This window comes from Ambystoma mexicanum, chromosome 14 (genome assembly GCF_040938575.1).
Source record: "Ambystoma mexicanum isolate Mex_15411 chromosome 14, UKY_AmexF1_1, whole genome shotgun sequence".
Lineage (NCBI taxonomy): Eukaryota > Metazoa > Chordata > Amphibia > Caudata > Ambystomatidae > Ambystoma > Ambystoma mexicanum.
Window position 1 is genome coordinate 650,877,660 of NC_090940.1, and position 18,259 is coordinate 650,895,918.

Below are 18,259 nucleotides of genomic sequence, written 5' to 3' on the forward strand. Positions count from 1 at the left end.
CGGCCCATAGCATATTCCAGCAAGGCTCTCACAGATACTGAGCAACGGTATTCAAAGATAGAGAGAGAAGCACTGGCCATTGTGTGGGGCTGCAAGCATTTTCGGCTGTACATACTGGGAAAGCCTGTTTCGGTTTTCACGGTCCATAAGCCCCAGATTCCCATCGTGACAGGTGCTTCATCCAAACCGCCCCTGAGGATTGAGAGGTGGATGCTTACCCTCATGGAATATGGGGTGAAGCTGCAGTACAGGCCTGGAACGAACAACCCAGCGGACTATCTGTCCCGCTATCCAAGGGGCCGTGATACACAGAGAGGTCAGCCTGGAGAGGACTGTGCCGAGGCGGTTCGGCAGGTAGTCGAGGCAGCCATGCCCATTGTACTGACACTGGAGACGGTGGCCAGAGCCTCGCGAGCAGATGAGTGTTTCCAGCTGGTTCAGTCAGTCATGGGCAGTGGGGACTGGAAGAGGCTCCTCGCTGACCTGTCCCGAAGAGGAACAGAGACAAAGCAAGATCTGCAGGTGCGGTGGCGAGTGCGGTACGAACTATCGGCATCCGAAGAAGGGCTGCTACTGAGGGGAAGGCAGATTGTGGTTCTGCGGTTATTGGTGGGCCGTGTAGTGGAACTCGCTCATAGCGGCCACCAGGGTATGGCCAAGACCAAAGCACGCCTGAGAGCCAGGGTCTGGTTCCCGGACCTGGAAAGATGGGTGGATGAACACGTACAACAGTGTGTCTGGCAGCCGCTCCAGTGTCCTGCATCAAGTCGATGGACAGGAGCGACCAGCCGTTGGGGACGGTGCACGCGGAATTTGGGTCCACCGGGAGGGGCATGCACTTCCTGGTCGTCATGGATCAGTGATCCCGCTACCCGGAGGTGAAACTGGTCGAGTCCACCTCCTGCGATCACACCATCCAGGCGCTGTAGAAAATCTTTGCCACCCACAGGTTTCCGCAAGAACTGTGTTCGGACGATGGTCCCCCGTTTGAGGGCCGCCAGTTTGCAGCATTCATGGAGGAATGCAGTGTCACCCACCAGAAGGTTACCCCTGGGTGGCTGTGAGCTAACAGGGAGGTGGAACATTTTATGCGGACCCTCAACAAGGTGTTTTGGATCACCCATGGCCAAAGGGGGAACTGCTGAGAAATCTATACCAGTTCCTCCAAGTGTATCGAGCCACACTCCACCAATCCACAGGGATGGCTCCACTCAAAGCCTTGTTCAGCCGGTGCCCACGTGGCCTGCTGCCAGAGCTGGGAGGTTGGACCGCTGGGGTCATCGATAACCAGGAGACTGTGGAGGCCAGGAGAGAGCGCAATGAACGTCAGAACGTCTGCCGGAATCTCATGCCGGTGAACATTGAAATAGGGGACACCGTCCTCGTTCGCACCCGACATCCAGAGGTGAAGCTGTCCCTCAACTACGAGCCCAAGCGCATGGGGGTGATCCACGGTGACGGTGTTGGACCGGGACAGTCACCGGGAACTCTTGCTTCTTCAAGAAAGTGGACCTCAGGGACAGCTCTGACAAACATCGTGGTGGTGGGGGGTCCACTCATGCCTCCAGTGCGGTACCTTGGCTGGAAGATGACCCTCGGGACCCAGTGCCGGTGGAGCCTCCTCGGGATGTGAGCAGAGAGGAGGGGTGATATCCCCGCCCGGGAAGGTCGGCGATGCCCAGTCCGTTTCAAGGACTATATTCTCATAGCTCTCAACTCACCCGCTTTTGGTGGGTGTCACCAGCCAAAAGCATCCAGACACCCGCCCACCCGCCAGCTCATCTGTTTCACCCGCCTTGGAGCCATGGACTAATTTTTGCCGGGACCCGATTTCGAAATTTCAAAATCCCGAAATCGGGTCCCGGCGCGACTCTTCCTGCCGAATGGGGGCTTGAAAAGCAAGTGAAGTGCTTTTCATCGCCCCATTTCCTACCCCTACCCATCCCCGGTGCTCTACTCCAATGAGAGGATTGTGCCTGGGAGCGCACCCCCCTGCAAAAGGTCAGCGACATAGACGTAGGACTACTGTTTTATTTGTTTTTACAGCAGTCGTAATTTTATGTTTATGGCCTGTCTTGGTTTTCTTTTTTTTTTTTTAAATCTGGTCACCCCAGTTTTCACCCGCCTTGGTGTCAAAAAAGGTTGAGAGCTATGTATTCTGGACCCAGCAACCTAATGGGCCAAAGCCTCAGGGACAGCCCCGACGAACATCGTGGTGGTGGGGGGTCCACTCATGCCTCCAGTGCAGCGCCTGGGCTGGAAGATGACCCGGGGGACCCAGTGCCGGTGGAGCCTCCTAGGCATGTGAGCAGAGAGGAGGGGTGATATCTACGCCCGAAAGGTCGACGATGCCCGGCTCGTTTCAAGGACTATATTCTGGACCCAGCAACCTAATGGGCCAAAGGGGACGGTCAGGGCCCAAGCCGGGCCTCCGCCAAGTTGTGTGTAATGTTTATCACTGTGTGTGTCCTGTTGACATTTCTCTGGTTATTTCACTGTTTGAGTTTATTTGTTTGTTATGAAAAAGGAGGGATGTTACGAAGTAATGTGCGCATGCGCGGGCCGCAACGAGGCCGCGCTTGCGCTGTGAAATAAAGTGAGCCTGTGTGGGCAGTTGCAGCCGGGACTCCGTAGCGACCAGACCTATCTCTGTGTGTTCTTGCAGGTACAGGGGCAGGCGGCCTAACTATGGAGGGACCCGGGGCTCTAATTAGCATTTAACACAACCCACGTTTCAATACAACTAAGGCAACACTGCACACATTTAGAGTTTGCACAGAAACTGAAAGAAAAGAGAGGCACGTTTCTGACTAGGCAACCACCTACCTCAACAACTTAAAAGAAGATTCGTCCTTCCCGCTCAAAGTCTACCAATGGGAAGCTGTATTCTTTGGCGTTGTGCACTGGGATTGGATGCACCAAACGGTTGCAGGCCCGGCGTCCCACCCACCTCAAGGCTGAATGAAAAGATTCGGCTTTTCCCGCCAATAATTTACCAATGGAAAGTCGTATTCTTTCCTGTTCTGAACTAGGAATGGAAATGATGAAATACTTTGCAAATACACATTACAGTCGTCCAGTGTGAGCACGGGGCGAACATTGCGGTAGGCAAACAGTCGGTGGACTATCCGACCTCCGGATATGTTACTTACCGAAATATGTAGCATTGCCAGGAAAGCTGAGATAACTGGAAAATCCAAGTAAACCTATGAGAATGCACGGCACTAAATAAAATATATACTATAAAATAACAAAACTAAAGCCATTACAAAAATAATATGTTTACATCGTTATTCTATGGTCCCACTCACCAGAATGCGTCTCACTACTAAAATGGCCGCCTGCTTGGCACCTACACCACACCTAATGTATGAATGAGAAGCGACCGTTGTCCGTCTTCTATATCGGGCAACCGTAAAAGGATTCTGGCTATGCACTTCTCTCAGGTCAACAGTCAAAGATGATGTTTAGATCTGTTATCTATATTTACAATCGCAAGCAACCAAAAGGCGTTCTTCCATTGGCTGTGCTAGCTGCCTCTCAATCACAAGTCCTGGCCTTAGCGCGAGTGCGGCGATTGGATGAAGAGTGGCGGGACAGTCCGCCTTATTGGCTGCTGAGACACAGAAGCGGAAAGGGCATTGGTTACTTTCTGACGGGACAGACCCCTCAGTTCCCCAGCTCAGCAGAAGTTACGGGTCCGTGCACAATGTTTGTGCCTGAGCGGGGTTCAGCCAATGGCAGCGCGGGCTCCGCCCTTGTGCCACCTATGAGGCCGGCCATTGGCTGGATCAGAGGGGCGGACATGGGGATGGCAGGAGGGGTGGGCCCAAAAATGTCTTCCGATGGGAAGAAACTGGTGCGCTCCCCTAGCGGGCTGCGCATGGTGCCCGAGAGCGGCGTCGGCTGCAGCCCGTTCTGCCTGGAAGAACCGCAGTGGGTGCCTGACAAGGAGGTGAGCCCGTGCGCGAGGCTCCCGCTGTAGGACTGGGTAGAAAGGCGTGGGGGGGCTAGCTGGGGAATGTAATGGGTCTTTGACAGGTTGCCCGACCCACTGATCACACTCTGGGGTGCACGCCCATCTATGGTTTCTACTGGATCCAGATGCTGGCATATATTGGGCTGTGAATGGCTCTTGCCCTGTTGCTGGCATATGTTGGGCTGGGAATTCCTATTGCATGTGTTTTCTACTGGATCCTGGTGCTGGCATATGCTGGGCCGGGAATATCTCTTGCCCAGTTGCATATTGTTTCTATTGGATCCAATTGCTGGCATATGCTGATTTGGGAATTCCTCTTACCGAGTTGCATATGGTTTCTACTGGACCCTTTTGCTGGCATATGCTGGGCTGGGCATTCCTCTTGCCCAGTTGCATGTGGTTTCTGCTGGGTCCTGTTGCTTGCCTATACTGGCTTGGGAATTCCTTTTGCCCAGTTGCATGTGGTTTCTGCTGGATCCTGTTGCTTGCTTATACTGGGCTGGTAATTCCTCTTGCCCAATTGCATGTGATTTCTACTGGATCCAGATGCTGGACAGGAAATTCCTCTTGCCCAGTTGCATGTGGTTTCTACTGGATCCTGTTGCTTATGTATGCTGGGCTGTGAATTCCTATTTACCAGTTGCTTATGGTTTCTACTGGATCATGTTGCTGGCAAATACCGGGCTGGAAATTCCTCTTGCCCAGTTGTGGTTTCTCCTGGATCCAGCAGATGCCATATATGTGTTTATAGAAAGGGAGTGTGCTGCTCTGGAGGAGTGAGCAGTGGACTAGGCTATGTCTTCGCCCGTCATTTTGTGGACAATATTGTGCATCAAAACCACGGCAGGCACAATATTTTTTTTGTGGGAGTGGGGCAGGTACGTTTGTCATTGATTGATTGCTTGCAAAGGAATGAACTAAGGCGAAGAAGCCTAAAAGAAGATGTAAAAGGGGTGTTTGCTGCAGGGGGTATGGGTGCAGGGTTCAGCGAGATGTCCCCTGAAAAACACCATGGGTGGGGTGCACTCCCCCCTTGAAAATGCGAGGATGGAAAAGCTCTGTGCAATGACGGAGAGTGGTACTGGGGATGCGTAAAACAAATAATCAACAGGAAAATGCTGCCTACAGGGGAAGAGGAGAGGCGATAACAGGTGGAAGCCAGAAGGACTGGTATCTGTAGAGACAGAGCGACCGGAAGTGAGTAGGCAGTGGGCCAAGGAAGCGGAAACCATGAATCTGGGTTCATGTTCTGCAGGAACAAGACCTGCAGAATCGTGACCATGATCAATTGGCATTTGGTGTCAGTTTCTTCTCTGATAGAAAACCAGACTAATATTGTGGATCCCCTGCAAACGTCAACTCATATAGTGGCCAGTCAGTTCTCAAACTGAACCTGCACCTCTCTGCGGTTAAGAGGTCACATTGCTCACTGACCCCATATATATTTACGGTGGAAGCGTACACCCTAAGGGCACACAAGGGGTAAAGATAATTGTTTTTGTTTATAATCTGGTTGGCTTCTGTTTTTGGAGATTGTCTTGTCCCCTTTTGGTGAGTCGCGGTACAGGCACTGATCTAAAGCGGCTCCTAAACCATGTTACTGGGATTTGTACCATGTTCCGCTGTACTTTGCGTGGTCCCTAGGAGCTTTGGAAGGGAAAGGCTTGGTTATTTACCTTGGACGTCGAATGTGAACTCTCAGTACTGCAGAGCTGCTACCAGGGGCGGGCTGGCCATTAATCTTCCTCTGCAAATGCCCAGTGCATACGTTCCTCCTGGGCTGGAACCTGATGATTTAGACCTGCATTGATAACTCCCCGCTCACACCCACCGTCACAAGGGCTATCTTAACCGATCACTGCCCCCGCTTCTCGTGGTACCCAGTCTGCATCGTGCTGGTTAAGGCTCTTCTGAAACCACTCAATGCTTGTAATATATAGTACGCCACAATCCATTCGCTTATAAATACTGCAAAAACGAAGGTTATCCAGTTTACAAAGCATAAAAAGAAGCCCACTTGCTAATGGAGGATGGGAAATGAGTCTGACTCGATAGGAAACCCTAATTTATCTTGGCTTTCATGTATGTAGTTTGCCTCGTAAACTATTGTACAGTAAAATATTGAAACTTAAAGCCCAACTGCTAGTGTCACAGATGATAAAGATTAATCTTCGATATGGCAGGTTCTCAATTAAACCAGTACTGTGTTTTTATGGATATAAAGTTATACCGAAATCGATTGATGGTCTTGAGCTATTTTGTCCTTGCGTGCTAGTAGTTTTAGACTCTATCAAAGCTTTTAATTTGACAATGTTTTTAAGAGTATCGAATGCGGTACCATTAGCTGCTATAATGTTTGAGCTATCTCTGAGACCTGTACAGGTCCGAGTTGGGTGGCTACTCATGACCTTGTACCGAAGCTTAATTCTCCACGTAAATGACACATTGTATGAGGTATTGGGTAGGGACATAGGGTGCATTAATGCCCTCACACTAAATTCTCTGAAAACCAGCAGAACTCCAGGCGCGGCCTGGAGCTGTGAAAACAGCACTTTATCGGGATGACTGGTGTTCTATTGTTGATGGATTCCACTAGTACCAGTCTCTTCTACATCTTCAGCTGGAGCATACCAAATATGGCGTGGTGGCCCAATATTTGAATATTTCCCCAAATCGCTGCTGCAGAGAAGAAATGATAAGGTTTAGGTGGAACCTTTTTCCCACTTGGGAGATCATGCTGAGAAGGAAGCAAATAACCAAGGAGAATTCCTTTTGTCGATTCTGTGGGGATGAGTTAGATCGAGACACTGAAACATCTTATGGTTGACTGTACCGCACTTTGAAAAGTTAAGGGGTGGGCGTGGTCTAGATGATACTGACACTTTAGGTTGGAGGTGCTTGGGTGGTTATCCCATGTCCGTGACGATAGCAGTTACCAGCTTTGTTAGAAGCCTAAAATTAACGACTTAAGCCGACAGTATGTTTTGATAGGTGTATTACGAATAAGAATTTTTGAGATTTTATATTTTTAATAGAAGTTTTTATTATTGCATTATGAACTTAAAAATTTGGTGTAATTGCTTGATCTCTGCATTTTGTAGAAGTAAACCATATTTTAGCAAATTGTTCTTTGTTAAGGTTGAACCTTGCTTTAGCCAAAAACAATAATACAAAAAAAGATTCTTCTTGGCAGTGTATGAAAAGGTGCAGGCTGTTAATAGAGGATGACGCTACTGTTCAGAAGACCAAAGGTCGCCTCAGGTTTGGTACCGCAAAAGCAGGGGTGCACAACTAGTTAAGCCTGAGGGCTGAATATACCACATTAGTCTCATACAATGGGCTGCACTGTCCATCCGGATGAAAGGTTGGTGGGGGAATGTGCGGGCAGGAGAGTGCATTACGTTTTGGGACTCAGGCATGCAGCGGAATTATACCCCATAAGGGCAGTACATGCAACAGACCACCCTGAGAGAGAGAGAGAAAGACATTTTGTTAAAGGAGCATTGGTATATATTGAAGAAGGTGGAGTGATCGTGGATTTGACAGAGCGAGGATATAACCCCATACGTTGAGGCAAGCTGCTGATTACCATTCCAAGTGATCAACTGTTGAACTGATGTGAACATCATAACATAGCTATCTGGAATGGAGTGGATCACCACGGCATGAAAAGTGTAGATGCATGATGCATCATGAATAAAGAAGCAAGGTACGCCATAAGAAATGTTACATTTTGTCTGGTATTTGCAGATGTACAACATCTCTCACGGTATTGTAGGTGCAGATGTGAACAATTGATTGTAAATTCTGAATAAAAAAAAATATATTCAGTCAAGGGGAAAACTAATTCCGCTATTCCGTTTGTGTTTTTGGTCTAATTCTAGGTCCTTGATTCAATAACGAGTGGCAGTTTTTACTGATGATTGTGGGATACGCAATTGAGAAAAGTACCATAATAAAGCTGTGTAGAGCACCTTTCTTGAGGTATCCGGAGCAGACCAGTTCTCCTGTCTTTTTAGTGACGTTAAGGGATACCAGCAAGACCCCTTGTAGCATGACATAGCATTTGATATCCTTTTTTACTTAGATAGTGGTTTGTTTAGGAATAGGAAAGTCTCTTCTTGCTATCCCTATTAGATAGGCGGCCCACCAGCGACAATCTGGGGGAGCTGGATCAAAGGACAGGAGAGTTTTTCTTCAGGGACAGATATAGTTTAGCATTATGGCTCTTTTTTTAAAGTCTTGCGATCGTCCACCCTTCTTTGTGATTATAAATACCCACCCTGTGGGTGGGCGACCCCAATTCTGTGTGGGGACAACATAACAATTAGGTTCCATGTGTTAATACCCCCGCAAAAATATTGCGATACAAAAACATCGCCATATTTTTGTGGCAATATTGATCCATGGGCCCTGCGGGGGACCCCCGTGCATTATTTTAAAATGTGTGGGGGACACCCCCGCAAGCCCCGCTCCCACAAATGATCCCCCCCCCCCCCCCAGAAATATCGCCTATAGCGAGACAAACGGCCATATGTACATCGATAATTTTGGTGGGGATATTTTGTAGGGATGCCAACAATTACTGACCTGTTGTATTGTAGCCAATTTAACTTTAACCTGTGTAATGTTTCCTTGTAATAACATTGGCACATTTGTTTTATGGGAATGACTTTCTGTTTTTAAATGGAAGTAAAACCTAAAGTTTCATAATGCAAAGACAAAAACTGGACCACAGAGGCTTCACTCCTGATATGACAGAGAGAGACTGACTTCAGGGCAGGCCACACTTCATTATGAACTTCATGTGGCCTGGTGGGCCATAAAATATGTTCTGATTTTGTGCACCGCTGCGCTAAATGATTTACATGATTGGTGGCTGCAAGACACCCAGATCTGACATTATATGAAGGTTTTTTTTAATATGGTTCACATAAAGTATTGGATTGAACACCTCTTCCTGGGAACACTTGCTGTCCGCTTAGGTCATGGTTTGATTTTTGGGTATTGTTTAGGTGGTATTTATTAAATGTCAATATGATAGTTTTCTAACAGTAGCACTTAGAAGGATATCAACACCTTTTGGGCACAGTCCTTTCTGCTAGTATGTACTTGATTGTGAAGGAAACTAACTTACTTGTGTGTGTGCCTAAAACCCAGACATACTCCATATTTAATTCCTAGTTTGCACAATTGCAGTATGGCAGATATTGGCATTGTGCTTGCACATCCAATGTTCTTGTTTGTACTATTAGTGGATCGTATATAATCTTGCTGTACCAACCCAATACATCCAGCATTGCCAGACTCCCCAATCCGATATAGTGTTTCTTCATAGATATTGATGCAATTGTAACACGGTCAACCAATATGGAGAGCCCAGGGACCGCAATGTGATGCATCATTTCAGGGTTTGTAAAATCCTTTTATCGACTTACTAAGAACCTTCCGAAGAAGGCTCAGTACATAACCTTAGGGTTGAAACATGCTAGGGTTACAATTTCCATTGGAAGAAGGAACGGCTGGCTAGAACTCCATGACAAAATGTACACTAATTACAATCTACCATCTATTCAATTTAATGTGTTTCTGGTTAAATGGAATTTCTATGTAAAACACGTATGTAGAATTGTGCACACACCCACAGAAGGACGTATGGAACAGTTCACATGTTTTTTGTACTGATAATACTCGCAAAATTCCCACTGAAAACTGTCCATAGAGAGAAAGACTAGCCTCCCCCCTCCAAAAGGGAAGAAACACTGCGGCTGCAAGGGCTATCCAAAGAATAAACCCCCGCCAAATAAATGGGACCATATTCAGTCTTGTGGGGTGGTCCATTTGAACAAGATGCAAGCAAAATAAAGTAGTTTTATCTGTGTAGCATTCCTGTAATGTTGTGGCCGAGTAAACGGAATCACTGGCGCAGGCTTCTGCATCGGCAGTATCCAAGGTTAGGTAAATGTAGAGGCAGAGTGTGTTGTAGTAAGTTGTCCATGAGTCGCAAAGGCTCGAGGATGGAGCTGATAACTTGCATTAGTCTTCGCTTCTCAAGGAATGTGCAGGCGGTTAAGAATGTGCCCTTTCTTTTCAGTGCCCCAGATGCATGCAGTGCGACGCCAAGTTCGACTTTCTAACTAGAAAGGTAAGGTAATGTGTAGTGCTGCCTTTTTTTTGTATATATTGACCACGACGCAAAGTGCCTCGGTCATCTTTAGCCCTATATAGAGTTCAGGGAAAAGTGTTTGGAACTTGCAGTCTTTCCCCAGGAAAGTGCTTTGTCTGAATTGTATGTCATGATTTATGGGGATTGTGTAACCCAGCTGCCCCTTTTTGACTAGAATGTATAGAACGTTTTGCACTTGATTGTAATCTGCCACTGATGCAGCCAGTAAAGTGAATGTACTTTAGGTCTGTGCATGTAGCCGCTTGGAATGCTGCCCTTTGGCCAGTCTTTTTTGCAGGTATCCTGCTCACCCTTCTTCAGTGAGTGCACCAGGGCCAGGGCATCTATCCTCTGGGGTCCTCGCCATACTGAGGTACATGCTTGAGAAACGCCTTTATCCTGTGCCAATGCTATGATAGCTGGACATTCAACACTCGGCAATGCATTTAACATTGTCTCTTAAAATCTAGGCCCCTCTTTTTCTCCATCCTCCCATACTACAAATACAGAAGCTCTTTCTGTTCTGCCTCCAGGTGTACTAGTGGGGCCCTCTAGCGGAATATTGTGTTCTTTCTCTGAACAATCCAGTGACTATATATTGTTAGGAAATGTCACCAGAAGATTGCAAATGTGACCTGCTAGAATTCCCACTTGATCTGAATTACAGAAGGGATATACCCTGCATGGACAGGAAATGGGGAGAACAACTAGTACACAGAAGGGGTGTTCTTACCAGTGGTCTAGTCAACATCTATTTAGCAATTCCTTTACATAATGGCATCTCATTCAAAAAATTGAGATTAAGTGTATTATTGGTGTCTTGATTTAATCGAGAATATTTGATTTTGAGCATAAGTCTCAATCACCATAGTGCATAATTTCACATTTTTTGAAAGCGCTCAACACAGATTTACACAAAGACAATATTCCTGGGGGAAGTACTGGGACAGAATGGACCCCTAACTACATTATATGTACATAATTCCGAGGGTGGAAAACACAGAGTGATTTAAAAGTTGCGAGTGATTTTCTGATGATGTCTTAAGAAACATCCAGATCTAAGGTTTTGAGCAAATTGTCCTGGGCCATGCAAATGTACAAAGTATTTGCTCCATTAGAAACGAATACACTGTTTCAGTAGCCACACGTGACCTAACTGCATATTATTGATGTATTAACACTGGTCATTCTCACCAGTCGGTCAGTAACAAGCACCTGTCCTAATACAGCTTCACCTCGTTCTTAAACAAATTGTGACACGCATAAAAAAGAAAAAGAATGTAACTAGACTGTAGCCGTCACCACTGTGAATTTGTCCACTCGGTGCATTACTGTTATAACACCACTGTGCATTACTGTTAAAACACCACTGTAGTCAATTTCAATTATCCAATGTGTAAAGCATGAATGTAATTATATTGTAGCCTTCGCTTTCAATTCAAAGGGGTTTCACTGCCGCCTCTGTTGCAATATCGCTGTATTTAATTCCATTCCTCTGGTTAATGTGAAAAGCATGGCAAGCAGGCTGCTGTCGGAGTGTCTCAGGAGACTGCCTCGTTTGTCTGCATGATCAAAAACCCCTTTCTTTCTTTACATTGTAAAACAAACTGATACTCATGCAGGGCCATCTTAAGTACTTTTGGGGCCCGGGGCATGGACACTTCTGGGGGCCCCCCTCGAAGAGACCAAAGGAATTCATGGATATAGAATATCTAGTGCGCCGCACCCTTTGTCACGATAACAACCCATAGCTTGATATGCTGCCTCGCAGAGATTAAAATAAGCATGATAAACTCCCATTCAGATACCTTACACTCTATCACTCGGATTACAACATGAATGAAAACAAGTAGCATTTCAAGGGCAACATTAGCAATCTACGCGAGGGTACTTATGGTCATGCATGGGCACAGCAAACGTGTCATCAATAGCGGCCACATGGATGTGTACTGGACATAGTTTTACTGGAGGACACAGATTGTATGACAAAGGTACACATAATCCAGAATAGTCTAAGATTAGCTGCCTCGGAGACAGCAAAAGTGCTCAAACATGGATACAAACGACCAATGGGAAGCAAGGATAAAACTACACATACCGTAGCATTGAGAGTGGATAAAGATTTGAAGCTACCAGGAAGGTGTCTGTATCCAGACTGACTGAGATTAGAATTGGGACATGGTTTTCAAGCAGTGTTGCCATTTGAGAGCAAAGAAACAGTTGGCTGTGGTGTGTAATATATCAATGCTCACTATCATTATAGAGGAAGCAACACTATATATAGCCAGTGAAACCATGAATGAGTCTTTCTTAAAGATCAAACCCTGAGAACAAAATCACTCTGAAGGGCTGACAATTTTGAAAGGTTTAGGGACTTGCAATCTTGACAGGTGAAGAAACACAATATTAAATGAGATATCCAGGGTCACACATTGATTAAGAGGTGAAGCTGAGATTTGTACCCACAATTTCTGCTCTTTACCAATTTATTTTCTAGTTTTTACCTTGAACTAAAATAATCCCATTTTACAGAACTGACTTGGATAATATGAAAATCACATACGCAATATAAATATTTAAAAAAACAAAACGTCATAAAAACACATTTTTCAAAATGGGAATGATTCTAGCTTCATTGTCTCCATCATCAAGGCAAGTATATAAATACCAGCATACTAACGGATGAGATCTTAAAAGATTTCAGATAGGTTTCCCTTTTGTATTGTAAAGCTTTAAATACACCTAAAACTCAAGTGTGTGCAATGGTATTTAAAAACATGCAGAAAAACCTTTGAATTGTACAAATAAGCAAACCGTTTTGTTGCCACATAAGCAGACCTTAAAATATGCTGGTAAAAATCCTGCAATATCTGGTCTCCTCTTCTGTCTAGAGTGCCTTCCACTCTACCAGCCTACATGATAGGAAAGATCAGGTAATTGGCCAAACAATGCCACTAGTATAAGACAAGAAAATCTTTCCATAGAATGCAGTACATTACTGACGATCTAAGATTTGCCCAGGATCACTGTATCGTGTGATACTTAATTTTGTTGACTTGGGAAACAGACTTTTAATTTTACTAAGGCTCCTTCTTGGGGCCCATGCCAGGTGGGGGCCCGAGGCAAGTGCCCCTTTTACCCTCCCATAAAGACATCTCTGTACTCCTGCAGGTGAATTCCAGGACAGTAAAAATCTACACACCAAATTATATTGGCGTGTTAATACAGGAACCTAATCATACATAAACGTAGGCAATGGCTGCAGCATGCACCATAGAAGTACAACATTTATAATCTTGTAATTTTGGATAGTAAAATAATGAATGCTGTCTTATCAGACTTTTGAGTAATGTTAAACATGTAATAACTAGCTAACAATTCAAGACTTACTACACACTTGTGCTAGTACAAACAATACATGTGAAGACCCACAATGCATACAGATCAGAGGCACATGCAGGGAGACTAAAGTAAGGAAGCAAGAAACGGCATCGCCAGGAAATGTTAACTGCATTAAAATGTATCTTCATGCATACAAATGAATTGTGTTTGAGGCCTGCTTAATGCCCCATGTATGTGCACCATGAGCTAAGACCAAACCCGTAGGAAAGTACTTTAAAACCTACAACAAGCTTAATGTCTAGGAATATAGCACCGTTTTGAATTTTAATATTCTGACTGTCGATGAACAAAACCACCTGGACTAGATATGTCAGTGAACAAAAACAAGTGGGCCAGATATGGATTTGTCATCAGTAATGTCATGAATGACATTTGTGATGTCATCCTTGATGTAGCAGTGCACTGTGGTGGCGCGAGTAATGGTTGCTTAGCTTACCATAACTGACGAATTTCTGTGGTTTTTCGGTTTTACTTGTAAACATAACTTCCCTTTTTTAACAAGTTTTTTTTCAGTGAATTTCATGGGTTTTTACCAGAGCATGCTAATTTACTAATATCATAATTACCCCAATATAGTAGAATTTGTGTCCAATATGTTTGCCCTAAAACTCTGTAATTTCCCACCTTCTAGCATCATTTAAAAAACTTCTGAGTACTTTGGACAGTGCCACGTGACCATGCGCTTGCTTGCAGCATGACGGGTCCGCACTTTGCGTTCGGGTCCTTGCTTTGCGGACAGTTCAGAACTGCATTTCCTACTGATCTAGGAATGTTCAAGCTCAAAATGTACCCTTGACTGCTCCTAGACCTATTCTTACTCATTATCCATTAACAATCTAGTACAAAGCGCATACTTAGAAGAATATTATCAAAACTGTTATTTATCTTAAAAATGGCATCAGCTATTGCCATCCCTCCTCCCCAAGAGCCACCATCACCACCAGCTGGAGGACCCACACAAAAAAAGGTGCAGTACTTCCAAAGACAAGGAAGAGGACCAAGAAGATGAGGTAGAGGAAGTGCCTACCTCTAGCACCCAGAGAGAATCACAGGGGTGGCAGCTCTTTACCACTGTTGGGAATGAACCAAAGGCTAAAGCTACCAAAGTGAAATGCACTTACTCAGTTGCAGATTACCTGGACAGTACTTCTACGGGACCACCTCTATGCGCCGCCACACCAAATCCAACAATTGCAATGCTATCAGAAAGGTTGTTCCTTTCTTAGCAAGTAGTAGACTGTCTTCCTCAACCAATACTGTAACCAAACAGCCTACTTCCCACCAGCTAGCTTGCAAGCAATAAAGGAGGCTGTTGATCCATATCTTTCGAACAACAGTCCTCTGTATATACTGCAACACACCACTCTGCAGGGGGAAGCAATTTCGAAGTTCTTTTGAAGCTATAACCAAGGAGCATGAGAAACACTGCCCACTACCTTTAGAAGTAACACATGCGCAACATTTTCCCCTGTCCACCTGCCCCTCCATATTAGTGCTTGGTGCCTCTTCCTTTATTTCCCTCCCCACCTTACGTTATAACCTCTGCTGCTGCAAAAAAAAATACTCAACAACAAAAGAAAAGTTCCTTTAGGAACCACCTTTCACAGTTAAAAAATAGAACAGAAAAATAATCTTAGTCTCAAGTACATAGACTCAATAAGATTTTCCAATATTTTGTGTTATGCTAATGGCCATAATGTGGCACCCATCCCCCGTTCCAGGGACAGGAATGGGGGATAACGGCACTGCAGCTCAAGGTATCGGCCGAAGCGAGGGCAGATAACGAGGGCTGCAGACTGTTATACTCCATTCCAGCCCCTGCATTGGGGGTTGATGGCCATTAGCACCCTGGGTTCCAAAGCAGTAACCCGGGGGTGCTAAAAAAAATGTCTTCCTACACCGGAACATGCACAGTGTTGGGAAGGAGCTACCACCTTCCTTCATTTCCACATGCTTTAGAATTAGGCAAGACTTCTTTTGACTGCTTCTAGGCGCTACAACAGACCAGGGGGGAGGAGGTGCGCTGAGAAATCTTTTTCATGCATACATCACACACAGACATGGACAGGCACTAAAAGAAGGCAGTCATTATTTAAATATAAGGTGCAAATAACTATTAGCTGAATACATTTGTAAATGTTAAATCCTATTTAGTTTTAAAAATCTGCCAAAAGGAATATGGCCTGCGCAAAAAATGGATCGCAGAGCTCATGCAGTGTTGCGTCACTGAGCTGAGCTCTGGCAAAGCACACAAGGTGGCTCACCAGTTGTCTGCTGTCTGTTAAAAGCCCACGCATGCTAAAAGGAGATTTTAACATACTCATCCACAACATACAGAATTATGAAAACCAGGTTTAAAATAAATTACAATTACAAGGCCAGATAAAAATGATCATAAAGGCAAAATGAAGCTACAGTGTATTTTTGCATAGGCTAGCAATAAAGTAGCATGTCCTAAAACAGACATCGCCGTCCGTGAAGGAAGGAAGGAAGGAAGGAAGGAAGGAAGGAAGGAAGGAAGGAAGGAAGGAAGACTGCAGCATTTCTTTTATGGAAGCAGGACGAGTTGGGGTAAAGCCATGCCCCTATGCAGAGATACCACTATAGCAAGTTATGAGTATAAAAGCTCCTGCTTGGCGCAGGAGAATGGGATGGTTGAGGGTCAGGCAGCAGAGTTCTTTGCTCCTATCCTCATTTCTGTAATGAACAAATGTGTTATCCTTGCAAGATAGACTCTTGGCCTTACTTCCCTATAGTGGCGTTCCTTACTCTGGTGTGAGCATGATTAGGGGTACCCATATAATTAACGGGTACCTCTGTAATTTCGGCTACCCTTGCAGCGGCGTCCCGTGGTAGGGAGGAAAATAATTTTTCAAGATGGTGACCATGGAAAGGGAAGGTGGTAAGTCCGTACATAGCCCTTCTTCCCTTTCCATGGGGGGCTGCAGAAGACTAAGAGAACCCTATGACCATATTACCACAAGCACTTTATTTTTATTTTTTCCCCTTTCAGACCTATGCCACTTTGGAATAACTTTACCACATAGCCAGTCCCTGGTGAACATGGCCACGTTAACCCCATTGTTCATCCCTCGTGGTCATGGTAGCCATATTGTCCAGGTCATGACCTTATGCCATGACCCAGACAATCCATACCTCGGTCAGCAAAGGCATATCACTATTTTCATTTTTTGTACCTACATTATGACACTTGTCAACAATAAACACAGGCAGATTTGCAAAACCATGCTTGTAGGTCCTTGCCAATGCTCCTTACACGAGTTTGCAGGAAATCCGCCCATGTTTTATTTTTTCAAAAGTGTCAAAATGTATGTACGTACAATAGTCATATAACTTGGCCCCCACTTGACAATCCATTCAGACTTTGTACAAACGTTCAAGGTTGGGTCTATAATCTTTCTGAAAACATTTGTCCACGTTCGTCAAACTGCAATAAGACATCCAGAAATGTTGTGACCCCCCCTCAAATTTAGCCCCTAAACTTTTTGGACACTTTTGTGCAGATTTGTCAAATGGCACCACATGTATAAGCTTTTACAATATTTTGGGCCCCCTCGCCCCCCCAACTCCCTGCCTCTAATTTTGTTCCCTCTTGACAAAACAGCACCACATTTTCCAAAACCATTCAGAATCAGGTCTTGAATACAATTAGAAAATGTCGTGCAGTTTCATTGAGTTGCGCAAAATTATAAGCCATCCGAAAACTGCTTTTCACCAACCCTGTAATGCAGAAATAGGCATAGATGTACCCGAACATCTGAAGTGTTTGCGTACTTCTGGGATGGAAAAACACCATTTTTCTTTTGGCTTCTTACGGCCATATCCGATCCCATCCTTCTCACCCCAGAAATTGTTTGATAAGTTTGACAAATTCAGTGTAGTATTTTTTAATATGTTTTTACTGCGGTGTTCGCGGACAACGACAGCTGTCCGCGAATCCAACATGGCGGGCGTTTCCAAAAATCTGACGCACTCCACTCTTTTTCAACTTCCAGTCAGTGGCGCGTCCGATGTCTGCGGACATCACGTAAACGGTCCGTCTGTGGACCGAACAGGGAAGTGAGTTTGTGGACCAAACCCAGATATCCCAATTATTATTTTTTTTAATCTACTTTTAGACTGTTTTAAAAAAAAATGAAAAAATACTGGACGGATTTACACCAAATCCATCCTTTTTGAAAACATTTTTTTTTTACATTGCATCTATGGGGAAAAACGCACATTTTGGGACCCCCCCTATAACTGCCCCTCGCCCCTGACGAAACCTCACCAAACTTCACTGGATCAATCTGACGGGGCAATATACTACATTTGCAAAGTTTCGTGAAGATTTGTTCAGGGAGGCAAAGTTATAAGCCACCCAAAAAGTGCTCTTCCTATGGGTTGAGCAACTTACCGCAGGCCCTCTAATATATACTGTACATATCAGGGCAGTTGCTCTCTGCATCCTGAGCGAACAGGATTACAGCATGCTGTTTCCAAACAACTGACTATTGGTAAGATAACCCAGTCTGTAGTTGTCTGGCAATATATATATATATATATATATATATATATATATATATATATATATATATATATATAATCATAAAGTTTGCTTCATTTACTCCTTTCCACTACCCCTGATGTAGAGATTAGATATCTCAACAATCTAAATTGACTTCACAGATTCCGTCCTAATTGTAAGAGGG

At 44.8% G+C, this 18,259-nt stretch overlaps 2 protein-coding genes across 6 annotated transcripts in view; one reads left to right on the plus strand and one right to left on the minus strand.

Annotated features, from left to right (window-relative positions):
- The window catches only part of XRCC3 (X-ray repair cross complementing 3), a 172,471-nt gene extending 168,968 nt beyond the window's left edge, over nucleotides 1–3,503 (minus strand). For 2 of the 4 annotated variants that reach the window (XM_069638187.1, XM_069638190.1), the window contains exon 1: nucleotides 3,312–3,503. The gene's annotated coding sequence lies outside the window, so the exon portion shown is untranslated. Of the gene's footprint in view, nucleotides 1–2,826; nucleotides 3,041–3,152; nucleotides 3,290–3,311 lie in introns of those variants that run through there. The other 2 variants (XM_069638189.1, XM_069638188.1) reach the window with 2 other exon arrangements.
- ZFYVE21 (zinc finger FYVE-type containing 21) overlaps nucleotides 3,446–18,259 on the plus strand; it is a 71,277-nt gene continuing 56,463 nt past the window's right edge. For both annotated transcript variants that reach the window (XM_069638184.1, XM_069638185.1), the window contains exons 1-2: nucleotides 3,446–3,955; nucleotides 10,074–10,124. In XM_069638184.1, coding sequence (XP_069494285.1) covers nucleotides 3,461–3,955; nucleotides 10,074–10,124 — 546 coding nt within the window. In that variant the 5' untranslated portion in view covers nucleotides 3,446–3,460. The remainder of the gene's footprint in view (nucleotides 3,956–10,073; nucleotides 10,125–18,259) is intronic.